Here is a 23,628-nt window from a genome sequence, read left to right as displayed (position 1 = left end):
CCCCTATTAATCCTTTTTTCAGAATCTTCTGTTTTAGTTTCGCTACTCAGGCTTTTGATCCACTTGCAGTTAAGTTTCATACACAGTATAAAGTAAAGATCTAACTTTATTTTTTTGCATGTGGAAATCCAGTTGTTTTATCATTTGTTGAAGAGAGTGTTCTTTCCCTATTTCAATGGCTTGTTAAAAATTAGTTGTCTGGGGGCTAGGATAGTGGCTCAGTGGTAGAGCGCTCGACTGGCACGTGCGAGGCCCTGGGTTCAATCCTTAGCACCACATAAAAATTAAATATTTAAAATATTTTGTCCAATTACAACTAAAAAATAAATATTAAAAAAAGTAGCTATCTGTAGATGTGGCCATTTAGTACTCAACTCTCAAATTTATCTCATTGCTTTCTGTGTCTATCCTTATGTTAGTACCAACTATTTAAATTAATGTAGCTCTACAGTAAATGTTGAAATTAGAAATTTTGTGTCCTCCAAATTTTTTTTCAACATTACTATGGCTATTAATAGTCCTTTTGGATTCCATGTTAATTTCTTTGGCTATTAATAGTCCCTTCAGATTCCATGTTAACTTCTTTCTTTCTTTTTTCTTTCTTTTTCTTTTTTTGGTACTCAGGATTGAACTGAGGAGCACTCAACCACTGGGCCACATCCCCAGCTATTTTTGTGTTTTATTTAGAGACAGGGTCTCACTGAGTTGCTTAGTGCCTCACTTTCTGCTGAGGCTGGCTTTGAACTCAAAATCCTCCTGCCTCAGCCTCCTGAGTTTCTCATATTACAAGCACATGCCCATGCCTAGCCTGGATTCCATGTTAATTTCTAGACTTCTCTTTACATAAAGAGTATGTTGAAATATTAAGAAACATTTTCTATCTCTGTAGAATAATTTTCTGTGATATTGACATTGTAATTGTATTTCATATTTCCATTCACGAACACACATTCACTAACATTTACTAAGGTTGTCTTTTTTTTCAGTAATAATTTCAGGAAATATACATAGTTTTCTTTTCCTAATTAAATTTACTCCTACATATGTTATTATTTTAGATGTTATCATAAATAAAGTTCCTATCTTAAAGTCATTTTTTGCTGATATATATTGACAAAGTGATTTTGCCTTGATCTTCTGCACTGCAACTTTGTCAAATTTAGTCACCTGTTCTGAGATGTCTAAGGGAGTCTCTGGGAATTTTGATGCATGGTATCATGTCCTTTGTGAATAGAAATAACCTCATTGTCTCCCATCAGAATTGAATGCTTTTTAAAATGGTTCTTTTCTAATTGCTCCAACTAGAATTTTCATTCCAGTGATTAATAGCAATAAGGAAAGTAGATATCTTTGTTTTACTGCTGATTATGTAGAAAGTTTTCAGGACTCAATGCCACTGAAAATATATTCATACTTTCAAGTGATTAAAATGCACTGGGTTTGATTCTCAGCATCTTATATAAATAAATAAATAGATAAATGAAGTTTCATTGACATTTTTTTAAAAAAAGATTAAATTGTGTATATTTAACCAGAAAAAAACTTTTTAAGTCATATCAAATATAAGATCAATGCAGGGCTGGGGATGTGGCTCAAGCAGTAGCACACTCGCCTGGCATGTGTGCGGCCCGGGTTCGATCCTCAGCACCACATACAAACAAAGATGTGTCCGCCAAAAACTGAAAAATAAATATAAAAAAAAATAAGATCAATGCACTCCAGCAGATGTAGATGCACAGAGGCCAAATATTTTCACAAAATTTAGAGATAAGTAAGGAGTTACATGGCTTTCAGAATAGATAGGAAGAATGACAAGACATCAACATTTAATTATATAGTGCATTTCAGCATGAACCTATTTGTAAGTGAACTATTTTGGATTGATTAGTCATAGTACACTACAAAGCCAGGGCTCTGTTCATTCCCATTCCACTCTATTTCCTCCCTTCACCCAGTAAGGATCACATTCCAGCAGAAACTCAGTCTCTGTTGTTAATCAACCATTACTCCATACCAAGAAAGTTCCTTGAGTCATCCTTAACACACTCCAATGTACTCAGTCCATTCTGTGTTCTTGTAGCTCCTGTGGAGGTCCTGGTGGAGGATCTAGCAAGTTCCAAGGTAAAAGAGGAGTCACAAACTATTAGCAAGGTAAGGTTTCCTTATAGACAATTTTTTTTTTTTTCAATCAACTTCAGACACAAAAATCTGATTAAGTACAATACAGATGACCTAAACAATTTTCTTTGCTAAGGAATGTCAATGACCAGTATATTAGCAACTATTACCTGACTCCAGATGGCATTTATGTAAGATGGCTTCCATTATAGACTGCATGGTAGTGAGAATTTCCCTCAGTAAATGCTTTTCTGGCTAATAAGAAATTTTGTACATGCCAACCAGAAGAAACTTGAGAATTCTTCCATGCAAAGATCATGTCTTTTGTGCAAGTACCATCTGGGCTTTATTTTGTGGCCATTTCCTAGATCACTGTTTCATATCCAGCTTTCTCACATCACCATGGTGAATAAAAGCTCTATGTAAACAGGAAGTGGCATGACGTGATCCTTAAAAGTGTTCTACATTCCTAAATACAGATGGACTCAGGAGCAAATAAAAACTACATATTCTCAACTTATTGCATTACTAAACAAATATCTAAGTGCTGAGAAAGGCAAGACTTTCTTCCAGGTTTTCTCAAGCCATCCTGATGCCAGAATATTCTGGAAAGAGGATTAGGGTTTGTGAAGGAAACTCAACCCATAGAAGAATTATGATAATCATCTACAGACTGCACAAGGAGCTATATCATTTTAGTGGTGTGGGTTTGTGTGCAGGAGGATTGGGAGATATCTATGAGTAAATCCTTGTGTAGTGATTCTCAATTTGTGTGTGTGTGTGTGTGTGTGTATTTCCCCAGACAATATGTTTCCATATGCATAGAAAAAAAATTAACAAAAAACAAACAAACATACAAAAAAAAAAAAAACATACCACTGCACACATTACATGAATCGATATACTCATTCAGTACTCACCATAGCAGAATCTGAGGTTTAGGTTTACATCCTTAAATAGAGATGATGCAGTGAGGAATGACCCAGGTTCCTGACATTATAAGAGAAAGAGGAAAATTTAAAGCCAGTCACTGGAGCCAGTGCTAATACTCTGGGCTACCAAACTTTTATTCATCACTCAGCCATACAGGCCAGGGAGCCCTAGCACATGTGTATACCCCTGGGGGGAGTTACAGCTTTCAGATATTTCTTCATAAATAATAAAATTTCAAATCTTTCTTCATAAATTATAAAAATGATCAGTTAACAATATATTCTACATCAAGTAAGTGCTTCTGAACAGTTCAAAAGCAGCAGCATTGGGGCTCAGTGGTAGCACACTTACCTAGCATGTGTGAGGCACTGGGTTTAATTCTCAGCACCACATATGAATAAATAAAATAAAGGTCCACCAACAAATAAAAAAATATTAAAAAAAAGAAGCACTGTCAATATACTAACAGTTACTCTGTGTCCTCCTAGTTTCTTCTGAGGACTTATTGTAGTCATTTGCAAGTAACAGCAATGACAGGGAGAACCCACTGAATGACCTGGTAAGGTCACTTGACTTCATCTGAGATAGAAGTGCTGCCTTCTTGTTTTTTTTCTATATCAATTAAATTAATATATGAAAATATAAACATGTGTAGTATAGAGGATATTTGTTACCAACTGCCACCTGATTCAAAATAGTATTGAAAAATGATAACATCTTTTCAAACAGGGGAGTAGCAAGCTTTTTCATCAGCAGGCATATTTTCCTCCTTGGAAAAGGCTTTTGTAATTGTCAACCACCACAGACCTGACACATCCTTCCCCTGTGAAAAATTAGTGCCTTTTGACAGGAGGAGGTCTACTCTGTTTTGACTTTCATTCCCTTGGATTAACCACTGTTTCCCTTGTGGTTTTCTAACATCAACAATTGAATAGAAGGCCTGTGCACACAGGGACCAGCATGGCCTGATCCTCACAGGGATTCCTTCTCTGTAATTACAGGTGAATACAAGATGAACCAAAAAACATATGTAGTAGGGAATCATTTACCTGCTGGTAAATCATCTAGGTGATGAGAAAGATGGTACTAGTGGGCAGAGCCATACTGATTCCAGCTTCCTGCTATGAATGGAGGTTTGGAGTAGGGGTGGTAGGAATTCATAGTTCAGATACAAAAAAGCAGTCATTCTTTATAGTCCCTGGAAAATGTCTGTGTTCCCTTTAGGTGGTGTGAGGATGTGTGCATGGGGGTGGGAGTCAACTCTATGTACATCCATATGGTGTGATTCTGAGTGTCCCTGTGACTGAGTTTTTGTGCCTTTCAGTAGACATTCCCCCAATGCTAGTGCCAATATTCTCAATTTTTAAGAATATTGCATCATTGTTGCAACATGAATGTATATAGAGATTTTTAAATTATAAACTGTATATGTGTAGAGATCTATGAAAGTCACATGTATTTTAATGAAATAACCCCAACACCCAAGAGTGCAATCACAAGGCCCTAAACTGACAAAACTTTCATAATCTCTGTTAATGAACTAGTAATGATTATTTATGATAAATTTCATCTGTCACTCTCACCTCATGGCATTTAATTGCCCATGGTACTTCATGCTTCATACTTATTCACAAACTTTTCCTAGAAAAAGCCTTACAATTAATTCCCATAATCCATCTTAGGAATGGAATAATGGGCAGTGCAGTTCATTTGCTGTGAGCCCCTGGTATAACCATGTAGTTCACCCACTAAAAATAGGAATATGAGGCAGGAAGAGCCCATGAAGAAAATTTGCTGCAGGTTTCACAGTGGAGTCCTAATATTGAACTTCAGATAACATTGCTAAAAGTAGGCAATGCAATGTGTATGTGAAAAGTCTATCTCACGATCAATTATCCTTGTCACAGTTTCTGTGTACTGGCCAGAAACACTGTAACATGTATAGAGAAACAAGGTATTGGCTTGAGGGACTGAGCATCAGGGTGGACACGTGGCTTCCTTTCTAAGAGACCAAGAAGAGGTTGGGTTTTTTCCAACTGAAAAGTGGGAAGGGATAAATGCAGCCTGGGGACAGGAGACTCCATAATATGCCCACTGAACATAAAGATTTAAACAGTTCTTGGTTGCTTCTGAAGTTCTTTGTAAGGAAACAAGTTGAGGTATTCTTTTAAGTCAAAAATAATAATGTGACCCAAACTATTAAGTGAATTTACTTCTGCAGCATACTTTCTGTGGCAATATTTCACTTTAATAAACTTTATCACACCATGGGTTTGGGTATTTTTCTCATAAACAGCAGGTCACTTGTTTACCCCAGAAACCGTGTGCTTAAGACAACACTGTCCTAAAAATCTTTTTATCTCTAAGTCTGAGTTGCCCAATGGTTCTGTAGGTGATCTCTTTTTGTGCAATCTGAAATAAAATTCTGTTACCAACACTGGAACTCCAGGAATTCATGGAATGCTGTCCAGTAAGCCCAATGAGAGAGGGCGTGGCAAAGCTTGGATTGACCTGAAGAGGAACAATAGTTAGGGCTCCAGGAGGAAGATTAAACCATGGGATGGGAGGTAGATTTCAAGGTTGCTGATCAACATCATGAAGTCAGCAAGCTAAGGATATGTAGGCCCTTTCTGAATGGAATGACAAGATGTGGCCCTCAAGAGTGATGTGAGCACTGTTTACCTGTCTCCTAAAAGCCTGGAGATAGGAATTCCATGCCTTCTGTATCTCCCTGTGTAACATAGTCATGACTCTGACCTTGGCAGTTAAACCAATGTAAATTGATTAGAGACAGAGTAAAGCAGTCAAGTGCCCACTTTTGTGGCCCAAGTTGAGGGGGCTGGAATTAGGGCTGTTTCTGAGACAGAGGTTCCATAGGGATAAACAGCAACCAGTTTCCACTTTCATTGCTTCTGGGAGTTTCCTGAAAATCAGAAATTATGTAGACAGACAACAAATGTAATCTAGCCCAGAAACATTTTTAAACTGGAGGGCATCTTACTTTGCTCAGTTAAGCAGCTGCTACACATTCTGGTGGCAGGGCATGATTCCAGTACATGGTGAGCTCAGCATAGTGATGGGGGCTGATCGTATAGTCTGGGTCAGCCTTGGCATTCTCTTGTTTGGTAAAGAGGACATCTACTTTCAGAGTATCTCTGACATGCCTTAGCATGGTCAGCCCCAAATACTATCTATGTCCTTCCATTCCTATGTAGAGATATTCTGGTACTTGGTCACTAAAAGGAAAGAGCCTCTGTCGTCTTCATTCCTGCCCATCTATGAGCTCAGATCTTAGTTGTACATCTTAGTTCTCATGAGTATCTAACAAAAACTCCCCACACTGGAAATCTCACTCAGATGTGGGAAGATTCCATCCTCAACTTGTTCTACCTTTTGTGCCCCAAACTTAGACATTGGCCTGCCCAAGCTCTGATCCAGCAGGATGAGGGTAGGCTCCTGGAGACAGCATCTTGTTGCCATTTTTCTTCCCACCCCTCTTACTGCTTCTAGATAAGATGTGCAGGCCTGGATGTTTACTTCATCCTATCGTTTCCCCAGGGCTTCACAGTTTGCCTGACCTTTGTGCATGTGTTCTGGGGGTTTTACAAGTGATAAATTCAGGCTTGCCAACAAATCTGTAAGGGAACACCATGGCAAAGGAGGTTATGTCTTCCTCATATATGGACTCCAAGTCCTTGCCATCCAAGATATAAACCACTACATGGCATTTGTGTTTAAATTAATATAAATAAAATGAAACCTTCAGAACCTCATTCTACTAACCATATTTCAAGAGCTCAATAGATGTATGCTCATAATGCAGGACAGAACATGTAAGGAATAATAATCAGGGGAGACACAGAGACAAGGTACAGAGGCAGGAAAGTAGCTGCTTGTCCAAGCGGCCAATTTTATTTATAACAATAGGTTACATTAAGTCTTTAGTACCATGACAACATTATTGTTTGGAGTATCAGTAAGGTTGCTTATTCTGCAGATACATTTCACAGCTACAATATGCAACATCAGGAGCTTTGCGCATTGTCTAAAGTTACTGTCAAGCAGGCAAATCCAGGAGCATCAGAGCTTGGTGAAACATTGTAATTATCTAGCAAGCAAGTTCCTTTATTCCCAGGAGTTATGTGCCTGAGATCAAGGTCAAAACTGATAAAACTCTTAACACAGAGCTTCCTCGTGAAGAACATTACTACTGTGGCCAGGCAGCCCATGTCTTGTCCATGGAAGTTTCCCAGCAGCCAGGCATTCTGTGCCTTTGCACAGAAACTTCCTAGCCACCAAGTATGCCACAATCACAAAGTTTATCAGAGAACCCAATCCCAAACACAGAACTCCTACAACTTTGTAGACAGCTGTTCTGAGCCTGTCCTGGGGTCTGTTCATTAAACTCATATACTCCAATGTGTCTGCAACAAATCTGGAAATTCAGGTTGATACATTTGATAATGCACCAGAGGAAGTGAGAAGGTAAAATGTGAGTCCTTCAGTTCCACTTGAAGGCTTGCAATTGATTGCAATGCCTTATTCATAGCTGCTGATTCCACAAAGTCCAGTAAGTTTTTCAGAACCAAAGATAAAAGCAGGGAGTATGTGCGAGCTGGCATGACCTCAACTGCTATAGGGAGGAATGGATGTGCTTTGTGTTACCAAAGATTTCCTGGTAGACAGCATTGATCATTCCATAAATGAGAAGACATTTTAGGTAGGTAACAACAATCAAGGTTTGATCCAGTAAGGACCAGTCTTAGAAACAGGTGGGGTTACTCCTGCTGCTTAGAAAAATGAAATCAGAATAATAATAATAAAAAAAAACCATAGATGGGAATCTTATTTGTACATGTTTTAATAACATGGCAATAAGAGGGTTTGTGTCTATAGGATTTCCATGTCCTTTATTTGTAACTATCTTTTATTCTTTGATAAAGGAAACCAGTCTCAGAAGATTGTTTTTCCTGCCTTTGCCAAAGTAAATATCAAAGGTCTGGGATTTGAATGATCATACCCTCAATAAGAAATAGGAATTTATTTTTCACAGATCATCAGGCTGGAGTATCTAAGATCAAGGCACAACATTTGGTATGGTGGGGGCATCAGGCTGAGTTTGCACAAAGCAGAAGGGGTATAAAATGGGATAATACTTTTCCCCCCCTAATATTTTAGTTGTAGATGGACACAATATCTTTATTTATTTTTATGTGGTGCTGAGGATCGAACCCTGTGCCTCACATGTGCGAGGCAAGCACAAGGAGCTAGCCCCAGCCCAAGATAGTACTCTATCATAGGAACAGAGTTACAATCCAGGCCTTGGAGAGGAGTAGAGAGATGAGAGTCCTGAGATTGGGGACAGAGTACCCAGCAGTAGCCAGGATCTGAGTCCCTACTTCAGCTTTAACTCTCTCCTTTCCTTTCCCATGGCCACCTTATCAATTCCACCATTCCTATGCACTCAGAAGATTCTCTTCAGTTTTCCAGAAGATTTAGAGACACACAGATAAAGTGCATGTAATTCACTTTCTCTCACAACTCTTCTCTGTCCTCTGCCATTTTATTCATGAGCTCCTGTTTTTAGATCTTCTTTTTTCCCACTTTTGGTAGTTAATGAGCAAGCTGGTTTCACCTAGGCAGTTCAGTCAGTCACTTTCCTATGGATAGGTTCTGAGAAATCTGTCCTCGTGTAATCACTTCACCCTGTGAGGGTTCACTGTTGCCTATGCAGTGCTTCATTGACCCACACATCATCTGAGGGCACATGACTACAGACAACCCCTTAATGTCTGTAAAATTTCACTGCTTTCCCTCTCCTTTATTACCATCGTCCTCCTTTATTCCCACCCACAGGCTACAATAATGAATTATACTGAGCAACCCTGTATAGCGAACCAGCAGCTGGGCTGGAGACAGAAGAGCTGGAACCCATGCTCCTGAAATGAAATGGGAAAAAGTCTGGTCTTCTCTGTGTAACACAAACATGTTCTTATTCTGGGTAGCTCCAGACACCAGTTTTGTCTTCCTTCCAAATGTCACAATCATCTCTTTTTCTGGAGTAACTGAAAGCAGCCAGGACTTTGGGGTTTTGAAGATGAAAAGAAACAATGAGAGTATGGAGGGAGTTTATGGAGGGTGAATCAGATAAGCACACATCTTCTCTGCTTCTTGCCTACATTTTCTGTTTGGTACAAGAACACTGCACTGGTAGCTGATGTGTGTGTAAGCATGCAAGTGGAGAAGGAGAGTGGTAAAAATCCCTGTGTGCAAGTAAAGGAGGTACCAGGATACGCTCTGAGGGAATGGACACCATTGTATGACCTCCTTCTATTCCTGCCAGGCTGAAGCTCATATTGCTGCTTCAACTAAGAGAGGCTATAGCAGGTGGTAGGTCCAACATGCCCATGAATACAGAGGGTGCTGCTCCATTTGTCCTTTGTGGAGATGCTACAAGTATTGTTCAAACTCTCATTCTTCAGGAAATACCTACTCTTGCTCAAGTCAACAGGGATAATGGCTAGTGAATAACTAGTTGTGGGGAGACATTACAAGGTGACCATGACTTCCATCCTTTTCAGGCATCCTGGGAAGAATGTGAGGTGGAGAGAGGGAGCCAGGATGCCTCTTGTACAAGAAGATAATCTTACTAAGTGTCAGCAGGACAGCAAATTAGGGTGTGGTGGGCTAACACTAGAATCTTCAAGATCAGCTGGGATTTGGTCAAGTCCTGGGAACCCTCAAACCATGTAGATCCCTGTTGGGGACTGGGGTCACCTAATGACAATATTTCTCTTTTAAACAGAGATTCTCAGGAAGAGTTTTTTTTTTCTGTGATTTTTTTTTAATACACATTTCAAATTCAAACAAAACCAACACTTCTAGGAAATGCACATACATGGAATAAAGGAGCTAGATTGCAAGTTTCTTACATTTGTTTTCTGATTTTGGATAACATATACATGCCTGATTTCATGACACTTAAAAAATACAATCTATTCTAAAATGATGAAATCCATATGGACTCACAGTCAATGAATTATTTCAATTAAAATGAACAGAGACAAATTTAATAGGAATGTACATCAGGAAAATCAAAAGAGCAACCAACAAATTGTCTATATTTAATATGTTGGTTTACATGATGGATTCTAAGGAGTTCAAGGATACAGGGGCAGGGCCGTTTCATTCCCAGAACCATTCCCCGATGTCACCAGAACTTCTGTGCCTCAGGGGTCCCAAGTGTGTGGGACTGGATCTTACAAAGTCAGTGTCAGAAACTCCCCTTTCTTTCATTTGCATCAGGTTCACTGGCTCCTAAAGGTGCCCAAGTGAATATCTAGGTGAATTAGTTCCTCGAGGATAACACCCACAGCAGAAGGTAGAAGGCAAGCTATGTACACTTTGGATGTGGGTACATAGGACCTGGGTGGTCATTGTCCAAAGTCACCATTCAGGGCCCAAGGAACCCTGTGCTCTGAACACACTTCACAGCCTGTGCCTACTCCCTTGTATCTCCCCAGTGAGCCATACCTGTTTGTGTTGCAGCTTTCTATTCCAACTCATTAGAGGAGAATGATCTGCAATCTTGGGGATCAGAGGAGCTGGGGCTTCCCTAGAATGAGAAGTTCCAATCAGAGAAGAGGCACAAGGACAGAAGCTATCTCCTACTCTTCCTCTCCATAGTTTCAATTAGATAAGAGTTTATTTTTTTATGCATAATGGTTAATTTGTATAAATAAGTTTGTTTTCAATGTTGGATATTTTAGTATTAAATGATAGTCACTTTCTGTCTAAAAAAAATCATAGGAAAACAAAGGTAAAACTTGATGTATTTATTATAAAGCTGTCACCTTATTTACTACCATTACTCTTACTCTTTCACTCCTATATCCCTCATTTTGTCTTAATTAAAAACAGTGGTATCAACATTTTTCATGTTAACTTTCAATTCATCACTTTTCACATCTCCTTATTTCAATTTTTTTCTAGGAATTTTGTTGACAGAAGTTTGTTCCTGTAAAAGGGACCTTGGAAACAAATTTAGCCAAGATCTTCCATGATCACTGGGATATTGAGGACTTTATACCTAGTCTCATTAAGACTGAGAACTTTCATAGCGACCTTACTCATGTAAACCCTCTTCTCCTCTGACACCTGTGCATAGAATTGGCATAAATATTTTTCTGTCACCCAACTTTATATGAAATTTGTTTTTATGAATTGTTAAGAGCAACAGGATTCAGCAAAACTTTTCCTTTTAGCAGAGCTTTTTTCTATCGGGTCTGGGCAATAAATGCTCAAAACAAAGACATCTCGCTTCCTGCCAATTCCTGGCTTTGTACTTCCCCCAATCTTCAGTGACTCTTCTATCTCACCACCTCCTTTGTAGCTGTCCTTCTTTATTGTGATCCTGCACCTGTTTATTGCTCCTCCATAGCAGGCTTGTCTTAGAAAGGTACAACTGCTTCCATGTTCCCAAAATCCACAGTTATTTCCTTCAAACGGCTTCCATTTTCAGAACCCTGTAGTAGTTTCTTTCCTACTATGTACAGTTATTTTCTTCTTGAATTATTTATATTACTATTTCTTTTTTGTATTTAATATCAAACCCAGTGCCTTGCACATGCCAGGCAAGTGCACTACCACTGAGCCACAGCCCCAGACCTATATTTCTTCTTTATATTGATCTGTTCCATTGTAAAATAATCAACTAGTAGTTTCTACTGGCTTATTTCTCTCACCAAATATTTTTGTCTTTTGATCCTTATCTTTTGAGTTATCTGATTTTGAGTTATTAATTTTTACTTTATTTCTGGGACTATTTTTGAAGTGATTTTTTTAAGCTGTGAGAGCTAATATTTAGTTAGTGTGTGTGTTTGTTTCTCTTAAATCCTTATATCTACAAATATGCATGTGCATGTTCATGTGAAACCAGGCCTACAACTCTGTTGGCAAATGGGTTTTGCTCTTTTCAGGCATGATGTATGATGCCTTGTGTATGTCACAGGATCCCCAAAGCTTGTTCTTAAATTTTTACTCATGTTAATTTTACATATTTTGGAAATAAATTCTGAAAAAGTAATCTTCAGTTTTCATTACAGATTTTTATATATTGAGCCCACAAATAAAAAGATGTCAGCCAGGGCTGGGGTTGTGGCTCAGTGGTATAGCACTTGCCTAGCATATGTGAGGCACTGGTTTGGATCTTCAGTACTGCATTAAAAAAAATAAACAAATAAAATAAAGTTACTATGTCCACCTACAACTAAAAACATTAAAAAGATCATTTGCAACAAGGTTTATGAACATATAGGACAGTATGCCAAAGGAAATAAGGGGACATAGAAAGAAATGCTACATGATCTCATTTTCATCTGAAATCTAAACCAGCTGAACTCCCAGAGGCAGACAGTGGTTACCATGGGTGTGGGCCTTGGAAAAATGGGGAGCTGCCGGCAAAAGGGTACAAAGTTTCAGTGATGCAAGATGAGGAAGTTCTGGAAATGGAATCTGCATTCTGGGAAATACCCTATGTAGTTCCACTTATGCTTGAAACACAAAAACATTGTCCTCAGAGTAATAAATTATTAACATTATGTCACATCATACATTTGCCCACAGTTACAGAAACTGTTTTCAAGTATATTAGTTGAATATTTACTTGCTAAAACTACATGCTATCATGATACAACCAGTAAATTTATGCAAAAGTTAGCTAGAAACACCATAGGATTTATCAAGCTATTGATGAAGTGTTGTACTATAAATGGATGACACCAAAAAAATTTATTTGTAAGGTTAAATCTGTGTTGTTCCTCGTGTATCTTTATCAATTACATTGTGCTGTATAAATAATAATAAAAAAAAGATCATGATTCATTATATGTAACTATCCTTTTTCTGTGCTTTTTTTCATAGGGCTATTCAAATTTTCATTTTGCCTTAGGTCTCTGTTTCAGTCTGTTCTGTGTTTCTGTAACAAAATAGCAAAAACTGGATAACTCATAAAGAAAAGGCATTTATTTTTCTTTTCTAGAGGTACTGGCAATTGATTAGACTTCTTGCTGTATTATCCCATGGCAAAAAGTGAGAGGGCAAGAGAAACCAACAAAGGGCGGAATTTGCCTTTATTAAAAAAAAATTCTCAAAATTAAAAACCCACTCCCACAAAAAAGGAGACAGACCTCATGACTGAATTACCTCTCAAAGATACCACTTATTAACTCTCTTACAATGAGGATTACAATTCCAACACAGGAAACTTGGAGGTCACATTCAAACCATTACAGTCACTCAAAGTGTATCCAGTTCTGCGGTGAGGTCACAATTTCTCAGCCTTACTGTCTTAACAACTCTAGTGAGCAGACCTGCAAGTGCACTCAGCAGAGGGGTCTCATGTATAATACTACATAATGCTACAGGTTGGTTCTACCTGTTAATGGGCCCTAAATCGTTAGAACCTGTCTTACCTGAGGGATAAAACGTAGGATATTTCCTCCAAGGACAGCATGAACCCATGAACAAGGGCCATCCAGAGAAGGCTCCATTCAGCAGTGTGGAAAACTTCCTGTGCAAGTGAATGATCTCCATAGTAGCCCCAGAGGTGTAGATGGAAAGCAGGGGGAAGAGATGGTAAACTACACAATGTAATTTTCATACCAGAGAGGCTAGAGAAATCCCAGTGTTTGACTGGATTATTTTTCTTTAGAAATGAAAACTTGAAGTAGAAATTATTGGGATTCATTGAAAAAAGACAGAAGTGTTTTTATATATTTGGTTTGTGGCACTGGCAGAGCACACTACTGTGCACGCTGGGGTCTTATGGAATGCAGTGCTCAGCCTGGGCTGAGGGAAGGGATAAGGTCTTTATCCTAAAACAATATTTTTTTTATACCTTCATTTGGTTTATTTATTTTTATGTGGTGCTGAGGATCAAACCTAATACCTCCATATGCTATGCAGGTGCTCTTAACACTGAGGCACAGCCCCAGCCCCTAAACAATATTTTTAACAACAAAGGGTTAACAGTCTAGAAGTAAGAAAAATTAAAACTTGAAGCTCCCAATTAAGTAAATGAAAATTAAAACAAATTAAATCTATGAAACAAATCAAAATAACTGGAAATAATAAACATCTGTCCAGAATAACTTTGAATATAAGTGGTCTCAACCTCTACTTAAAAAATATAGACTGGCTCCAAAGTACATGTATGAAGACATGAATTGGTGGTGTCAACATACTTTATATACAACCAGAGATAGGAAAAATTGTACTGTATATGCGTAATATGTGTAATAAGAATTATAATGCATTCTGCTGTTATTTATTTTTTTAAATCAATATATATATTAGAATGAATTAAAGAAGAAAACCCAATCACAGGCTGTTTGCAAGAGTCACATCTTCAAGACAAAGATGTCTATGGAGTGAAAGTAAAAGGATACAAAGAGATATTCTATGAAAATTGAGTCTGAAAACTAGCAGGAATAGCTATTCTCATGTATGACAAAGAAGGTTTGTCATATAAGCAAAAATTAATCAGAAGAGACAAGGAAGTTCACTATGTTAAAAAAACAATAAAAGATACAATGATCAATATTTATGCCCCAAATGTTAGTACACCTTATTATATAAAACATTTCTTGACTTTCAGTCTCAATATAAAAATATTGGGTGATTTCAACATACCTTTTCAACAAGAGAAAGATCACCCAGACATAAAATCAATAAAGACAATTTTGATCTAAATGATACCATAAATCAAATGGACCTAACAAACATCTGCATAATATGTCGCCCAACAACAACACTCTCTTCTCAGCAATTAATGGAACACTTTCAAAAATAGACCACGTTTTAGGACATGAAGCAAGTCTTAGCAAATACAGTAAAACTGATACTATCCTATGCATCTTATCATATCATAATGGATTAAAATTAAAATCAACAACAAGAATACTTCCAGAAACCACATAAACACATGGAAAGCAAACTATACTCTTTTAAATTTATGAGGGCTGGATCATAGAAAAAAATGAATGGAGAAAAAAAATCCCTAGAACTAAACAAGAACAGCAATACTACATACCAAAATCTCTGGAACATTATAGAAGTGGTACTAAGAGGAAAGTTTATGGCATTAAGTATTCACATTAAAAAAAAAAAAAAAGAAAAACAGAAAGATCACAAAATATCATAAATATACCATCTTATGCTACATCTCAAGCCCTAGAAAAGCAAGAACAAACTAATTCCAAAACTAGTAGAAGATGGGAAATAATTGTGAGTAGAATAGAAATTAATGAAATCGAGAAAAAAAAATAGAAGGGTTGATACAAAGAAGAGTTGGTTTTTTGAAAAGATAAACATGACTGATAAATTCCTAGCCAAACTACCCACGGGGCAAAGTTGTGCATACCTGTAATCCTAGCAACTCAGAAGGCTGAGACAGGAGAATTGTTGAATTCAAAGCCACTCTAGCAACTTTGTGAGACCAGTCTGAAAATAAAAATTTAAAAAGGTTTGGGGATGTGGCTCAGTGTTAAAGTGCCCCTAGTTAGATCCCCATTACAAAAAATTAAAAAATAAAAATAAAAAACAATCAGAACAAAAATCAACAAAATTAGAGATGAGAAAGGGTATATCACCACAGACATTTCTGAAATTCAGAGTATAGTTAGGGCATATTTTGAAAACTTACATTTCTATAAATCAGAAAATATAGAACACACTGACAAATTTCTAGACTCACATATCCTACCCAAATTGAACCTAGAGGATATAGAGAACCTAATAAGACCAATATCAATCAACAAGATTGAAGCAGTGATAAAAAGCCTCTCAACAAAGAAAAGCCAAGGAATAGATGAATTCTTAGCTGAGTTATACCAGACCTTTAATGAAGAACTAACACCAATCCTCCTGAAATTACTCCATGAAATAGAAAGGAAGGGAAGATTCCCAAACTCAGTCTATGAAACCAGTATCACCCTGGTATTAAAGCGTTTTAAAGGTACATCAAGGAAGAAAACCTATAGATCAATATCTCTGATGAACCTGGATACAAAAATCCTTAATCAAATATTAGCAATATGTATTCAAAGACCCATTAAGAAGACTTACATCATGATCAAGTTGCATTCATCCTAGTGATCATAGTTGGTTCAACATACATAAATCAATAAATGTAATTCATCACGAAAACAGAATCCATGACAAAATCACATGATCACCTTAATAGTTGCAGGGAAAAAAAAAAAAACTTTGACAACATTCAGCAGCCATTCATGTTAAAAACCCTAGAAAAAAACAGGGATAGAAGCTTACACTGTCATAAAGGCTATATGTGACAAACCCACAGCCAATATCATACTGAATGGAGAAAAAAGAAAAAAAGAATTTCTCTAAAATCAGGAATAAGAGAAGATTGCCCACTATCACTACTCCTATTCAATATAGTCATTGAAAGTCTAGCCAGAGAAATCAGGCAAGAGAAAGAAATTAAAAGGATAAAAATAGTAAAAGAAGAAATCAAATAATCTGTTTGATGACATGATTCTATACTTAGAAGACCCAAAATTCTCCATCAAAATCTTCTAGAGCTGATAAACTCAGCAAACTAGCAGGATACATGATCAACAAAGGAAAATAAAAAGCTTTCCTATATTCCAATAATGAATTTGCTGAGAAATAAATCAGGAAAACATCCAGTTACAACAGCTTAAAAAAAAAAAAAACCTTAAGAATAAATCTAATGAAGGAATTCAGGTGAAAGACCACTACAGTGAAAATTATAGAAAACTGAAAAAAGAAATTGAAGATAACCTTAAAAGATGGAAAGACTTCCCATGTTCTTGAATAGGTAGACTTAATATTGTCAAAATGGCCATATTACCAAAATCAATATACAGATTTAATGCAATCCCCATCAACATTCCAATGACAGAGGCTGGGGTTGTGGCTCAGCCTAGTATGTGTAAAGAACTGGGTTGATCCTCAACACCACATAAAAATAAATAAATAAAATAAAGATATTAAAAAAATTCCAATGACATTCTTTACAGAACTAAACAAACAAACAAACAAAAAACAGCCCTAAAATTCCTGTGGAAGAAAAGACCCAGAATACCAAAAATAATACTGAGCCATATGAAACATGAGGGTTGGGGTTGTGGCTCAGTGGTGAAGCACTCATTAGCATGTGTGAGGTACTGGGTTTGATTCTCAGCACAACATAAACATAAATAAATAAATAGATAGATAGATAGATAGATAAATAAATAAATAAATAAAGGTATTGTATTCGCCTACAACTAAAAAAGTATATGATACAGGAACCGGGTGCAGTGGTGCATGCTTGTAATCCCAGTGGCTCAGGAGGCTGAGGCAAGAGGATCGTGAGTTCAAAGCTAGTTTCAACAAAAGCAAGGTGCTAAGCAGCTCAGTGAGACCCTGTCTTTAAATGAAAATACAAAATAGGGCTTGGTCAAGTGCCCCTGAGTTCAATCCCTGGTACTGAAAAAAAAAAAAAGAAAGAAAGATGCAGGAAGCATTTCAAGACCAGATATGTCAAATTATACTATAGAGCTATAGTTACAAAATCATCACATTATAATTATACATGCATGTCAATGTTTATATAAGCACAATTCATAATAGCCAAGATATAAAATCATCCTAGTTGTCCCCCAATAGATAACTGGATAAAGAAAATGTGGTAATATACACAATGGAGTTTTATTGTGGTCATAAGGAAAAATAAAATCATGTCATTTTCTGGTAAATGAATAGAACTGGAGAACATCTTGCTGAGTGAAATAAACCATACTCAGAAAGTTAAAAGTTGCATGTTTTCTCTTATACGTGGAAGCTAGAGAGAAATAAGTAATTAAAATAAGTTGGGATCTCATAAAAATAAGAGAAAGAACAATGGAGTAGTGAAAAGGGAATGAGGGGGGACAGGAAAGGGAAGTAATACTGATAAAATTAACCAAACTATGGCATGTACATGTATGAATATATCACAATGATTTCCACTTTTATGTGTAAGTATAATGCGCCAATTAAAATAAATCAATAAAAATGAAATACAATTTTTAAAAGTCTATGAAATTTTTAAAAATTATTAGAAAAGCAATGAAACTAAAATCTGATTCTTTGAGAGGATCAATACAATTGAGAAACTTTACCCAGGCTTTCCAAGCTAAAAAAGAGAGAACAAATTTAAATTACTCAAATAAATGAAAGAGAGGCCAGAATTACTGACCCCATGGATATTGAAAGCATAAAAAAGGATATGATTATTTTCCTCTATACTACAAATCCTTGAAATTATTGTTCCAGTTCTTACATGGCCAATCCATGCCCATAATTAGGTTATATGTCACCTAGCCTTTAATTAAAGTTTAAGAAAAAGACATAATACAAACTACTTTATTCCACAGTTTGATAAACAGATGAAATGTGTAATTCCTTAAAGGACTTAATATTTCAAAGCTCATAGAGGAAATAATCTGAATTAGCCTATACTTATTAAATAAACTGAATCAATATTAATAACATTCCAAGGCCATATGATTTCATCGGTGAAACCTTCCAAATTCTTATTAATCAAAATATCTGTTAACCATATCATCCAACATCTATGCTTCTAAGCATTTATCCAATTGAGATGAAAAATTTTATCCACACAAAAATTTTTAAGAATAGGCACAGCAGCCTTACCTAGTCACCCAAACTGGAAGCAAACATGATACCCCTCAAGAGATGAATGGATAGGCATCTTTTAGTTCATTTGTACAGTAGAATATTGGCCTATTTAAAAAAGTGAGTTCTCATGTGATGACAAAGACACAAAGAAACCTTAAATAAATACTAATTTAATTAGTGAAACAAGTTAATGTGAAAAAGCTACATGATCTATGATTCCAATTAGATGACATTCTGGAGAAGACAAAACTGTAGGTATGACTTTTAGGCAAAGAGAAAGCAATTAATTAGTAAAGAACGAGAAATTTTTAGTGAACATGACAATATGAATATTTTGAAATCAGAAATATATACACACAGGAGGGAAACTTAATGTAAACTACGGATTTAAGATAAAAATAATATATCAATTTGTGTTCACTAATTACAGCAAAAGGCCAGGCATGGTGGTGCAAGCTTGTAATCCCAGTGAATTGGCAGGCTGTGGCAAAAGGGTACAAGTTTAAGGTCAGCCTGGGTAACTTCACAAGATGCTCTCAAAATAAAAAAAAAATAAAAAGGACTGAAGATACAGCTCAATGGTAGAGCTCTTGTCTAGCACGTACGAAGCCCTCAGTTTAATCCCTAGTACTAGAAAAAAAATTTAGCAAGTGTACCTAATTAATGAAAGATGCTAGTAAAGGAGGTAACCTTGTGACCATGGTGTAAGGAGGGAACATGGGAATGAAGTGTATTATTGATCCAATTTTTATATCAATTGAAACCTCTTCTAGATTAAAAAATTTACTAACTTAATGGTAATAATCTGGCATCATAGTTTCAGAGAAAAGATCTGAAGCACTAATGTTCAGAAATCAGGTAATTTTAGATACTAGTTGGAAATGTCATCTACCATTAAATGAAACACACTTGATTTTTAATGCACTTTCTAAAATTCTGTGGTTGTAGCACTATCAATTGACTAGGTAAATTAAAAATTTCACATTAAAAAAAACTGCTAAACCTCTTCATAGTTTTCTTTTACTGAATAACCTACAATTATTATTCCTGACTTAAACTATTTATTGAATTTCTATAGTACCTTCAGATGAATCATACTGGTTGCACCCAGAGGTAAGGCAGAACTAGAATTTTTAAGGTAGAGGAACTTTACTAAATGGATTAATCCACTGATGAGGTTATATCCCTTATGATCCAATCACTTCCCAAAAGCCCCACCCCTGGACATTCAGGCATTGGGGATCATGTTTTCAACACATGAGCTTTCAGGGGATATTCCAGATTCAAACCATAACAGGCACCTATAGAAAACATAAAGCTCTTCATGGATGATATATCTGTCGAGTCAACTTCTGAGTGAAAAATTTTAAAACTCTTAATCTAAAGAGGAAATTTTACTTCAGAAGATAGTCCCCCTAATATACAGTGTACAACCTGACACTGCCAATTTTCTATGCCTTTTTGAATAAGGAATTCAATTGGTAAGACTCTATCTCCTTCTACTAAGTAAACACTCTAAAACCTATAATGTACATGATCCATTTTATTTTTCATATTTGATATCAACTGGGAAAAGAATTCACAAAAGCAACGTTTCTATTTTAGACAAAGAAAAGTGATTTTACCTTACTGGGCCGGGTCTTTGCCTCCTCCTTAAGAAGTTCCTCTTCATCTGGGAAAATTAGAACAACACAGAATAATTGTAAGCTCATCTGTGGTGCTGCTCATTAACTACTCCAGGAACTTTGCTTGATATGGACAAAGGACTAGACTAAATGATGTAGGTGATCAATAAGTATGAACTGAGCTACTGCTGGACCATTCTCCTTAATGGAAAAAGAAAGACAAAGAGAATAGCAGGAGGGAAATGACAAACACAGTCTTTGGCTTTTCAGGTAATTGCCTAAAGCAACATGAAATAATTCATCTCTAACTGGACATAAACTAAAATCTTATGATTAAATGACAGAGTCCCATCACTTCTTCAGACCATTTATATATAGAATTGCAACTACTTTTTAAAAATTTTTATTTATTTATTTTTATTTTAATTTGTTAAATATGACAGAAGAATGTATTATAATTCATATTACACATATAGAGCACAATTTTTCATATCTCTGGTTGTATACAAAGTATGTTCACACCATTCCTGTTTTTATACAACTGTTTAGGGTAATGATGTCCACCTCATTCCACCATCTTTTTTACCTCCTTGCCCCTTCCCCTCTTCTCCCTCCCCTTTACCCTATCTAGAGTTTGTCTAATCTTCCCATGCTCCCCTTCCCAACTCCACTATGAATCAGTCTCCTTATATCAGAGAAAACATTTGGCATTTGGTTTTAGGGGATTGGCTAACTTCACTTGCATTATATTCTCCAACTCCATCCATGGCAAATGCCATGATTTTATTCTCTTTTATTGCTCAGTAATATTCCATTGTGTATATATATCACATTTTCTTTATCCATTCATCTACTGAAGGGCATCTAGGTTATTTTATTATTATTATTAGTTGTTCAAAACATTACATAGCTCTTGACATATCATATTTCATTCATTTGATTCAAGTGGGTTATGAACTTCCATTTTTACCCCGTATACAGATTGCAGAATCATATCAGTTATACATCCACGTTTTTACATACTGCCATACTAGTGTCTGTTGTATTCTGCTGCCTTTCCTATCCTCTACTATCCCAGCTCCCCACCTCTCCTCTCCCATCTTCTCTCTCTACCCCATCTACTTTGTAATTCATTTCTCTCCCTTGTCTTTTTTTCCCTTTCCCCTCACTTCCTCTTATATGTAATTTTGTATAACGATGAGGGTTTCCTTCCATTTCCATGCAATTTCCCTTCTCTCTCCCTTTCCCTCCCCCCTCTCGTCCCTGTTCAATGTTAATCTTCTTCTCTTGCTTTCCCCCCTACTCTGTTCTTAGTTGCTCTCCTTATATCAAAGAAGACATTTGGCATTTGTTTTTTAGGGATTGGCTAGTTTCACTTAGCATAATCTGCTCTAGTGCCATCCATTTCCCTGCAAATGCCATGGTTTTGTCATTTTTTGCCACTACTTTTTTTAACATCTACCAAGCCTATTTCAACCTCCATAGATCCACATGCTGATTCTGCATTTGTAATTCATTATACAGAATTTTCCTCTAGATGATATACACATTGTATTAGGGAAATGGATTTAATATCAGCCACAAGATAAAAATGTATTTCATCACTGATCCCTTGTTGTAAAAATAATAAATTATTCATGAGTGGAAAGTACTGACATTATTACCTTTAAAAAATAACCACTATAAATCATGTATTGCACCTTCTAGTTTTCCTTATCTATTCCATGTGTTTGTATGCATTATGTGAAGAGGCTGTGTATTTTCATACCAGCCAACCCAACAGTGGGATAAGGCATAATGGATATCTGGCCCAATGGAGTGCTGAATCTCTGTAACTCAGCTCTGTATGAGAGTTGCAAAAAGATTGATACTCCAGGATAACCTCGCACTGTCCACAGGTTATGGAGCTCATAGGATTTCATCACTTCTAGAGTTTATAATTATACTGGCATCAAATATTCTCAAAGGCTCTCACTACTTGTTATCAACTTTTGGACTAGTACTGAGGAGTGACCCAGCACTAAGAGAGTTTGACTAATTGACCCCAAAGGTGTGTCCCAACTCTAACAATCTATGAAATGACTTAAAAGCATCAGGGCTTCAAAATGCTTTCCACATGACTATGATAAAGTCTATGATACAGTATACTTGCCCTGGAGTATGTGACCTCTAACACTGCCTTATAATGTGGGGTCATGTAGAAGATTTCTACAGGTGAGGATAATTTCAGACACACAGATGACATATGTTGCCGCAGTCTGTCTGGGCACAATTCAGGAGCCACTTGTCAAAAGAAACTAACTTTATTTTTAGAACTACAAACACCAAACAAAACAGCTCCTCAGGGAAAAAAACCCTCAGAGCCCAACTGCCACCACCGGCTTCCACAAGCCTCTCACCCCCACACCAGCCTCTTAAGCTCCCACAATCCTCCTGCTCTTGAGGTCGATTGGCTGGGTTACGTGGGCGGAGCCAAAGAAGTCCCCCCAATGAGCAGCTCCGTAGAGGAGCCAATCAGCTAGATGTTGCTGGGGCCGCTGTAAGCCACTCATCAGCTGGCAGTCTGAAGGGCAGGGAAACAGCCCAATGAACATCACCACAGAGGAGCCAATCAGCTAGATGTTGCTGGGGCCACTGTGAGCCAATCATCAGCCGGCAGCTGGAAGTTTGCTGGCAGCTGGAAGTTTGCTGGGGCCCCTTTGGCTGTGGCTCTCAACAATATGTCCCTTGTATAGTGACTAGTGATCCCAAGACAGGTCTCAGAGTATCTAAGTGAATCCTGGGATTCTATGTGTTTGGGATTTATTTAATTTGAGAATTTATCAAGCACTAAATTAAAAAGTACAAATTTTCCCCCATTTCAACTGCTAAATGGTATTGGTATTCATCTATACAATATTTAAAAATTTTTAAACTATGGGATTTGGTTTATATTTATTATTAAATGTTACATCCAAAAGGATATTAAACTTCAGTGGTTACTACATTACATAACAGTATATTTGGGGATAGATACCAGAGGACAGTCTGGCTATGTTCCTGAGGACTCTTGGGATTATCAGCCCTGGGGTCAGTTGCCTAATGCTGCCTGGTATCCTGTACCTCAGGCTCACAGGTAACAAATATTATACTTATAATATAAACAAATTATAAGTCAATGAAGGCACCATCCTGACAAAAAGTACATGATACAAGTATGTGGAAATCTATAAGCTTAGGAATATAAAGTAGACTTCATAAA

The 23,628-nt window shown here is 36.8% G+C and overlaps 1 protein-coding gene across 2 annotated transcripts in view; it reads right to left on the bottom strand.

Moving 5' to 3' along the window:
• Positions 1–1,825: 1,825 nt before the first annotated feature.
• The window catches only part of LOC101969943 (uncharacterized), a 49,650-nt gene continuing 27,847 nt past the window's right edge, over positions 1,826–23,628 (bottom strand). The window contains exons 2-5 of one of the 2 annotated variants that reach the window (XM_078039536.1): positions 20,388–20,434; positions 10,585–10,666; positions 3,039–3,108; positions 1,826–2,106 (exon numbers count right to left, since the gene is read on the bottom strand). In XM_078039536.1, the coding sequence (XP_077895662.1) occupies positions 2,057–2,106; positions 3,039–3,108; positions 10,585–10,666; positions 20,388–20,434 (249 nt within the window). In that variant the 3' untranslated portion in view covers positions 1,826–2,056. The other variant, XM_078039535.1, reaches the window with a different exon arrangement.

This window comes from Ictidomys tridecemlineatus, chromosome 2 (assembly GCF_052094955.1).
Source record: "Ictidomys tridecemlineatus isolate mIctTri1 chromosome 2, mIctTri1.hap1, whole genome shotgun sequence".
NCBI lineage: Eukaryota > Metazoa > Chordata > Mammalia > Rodentia > Sciuridae > Ictidomys > Ictidomys tridecemlineatus.
The sequence above is the reverse complement of the archived record's forward strand: the minus strand, read 5'-3'. Positions and strand labels throughout refer to the sequence as shown.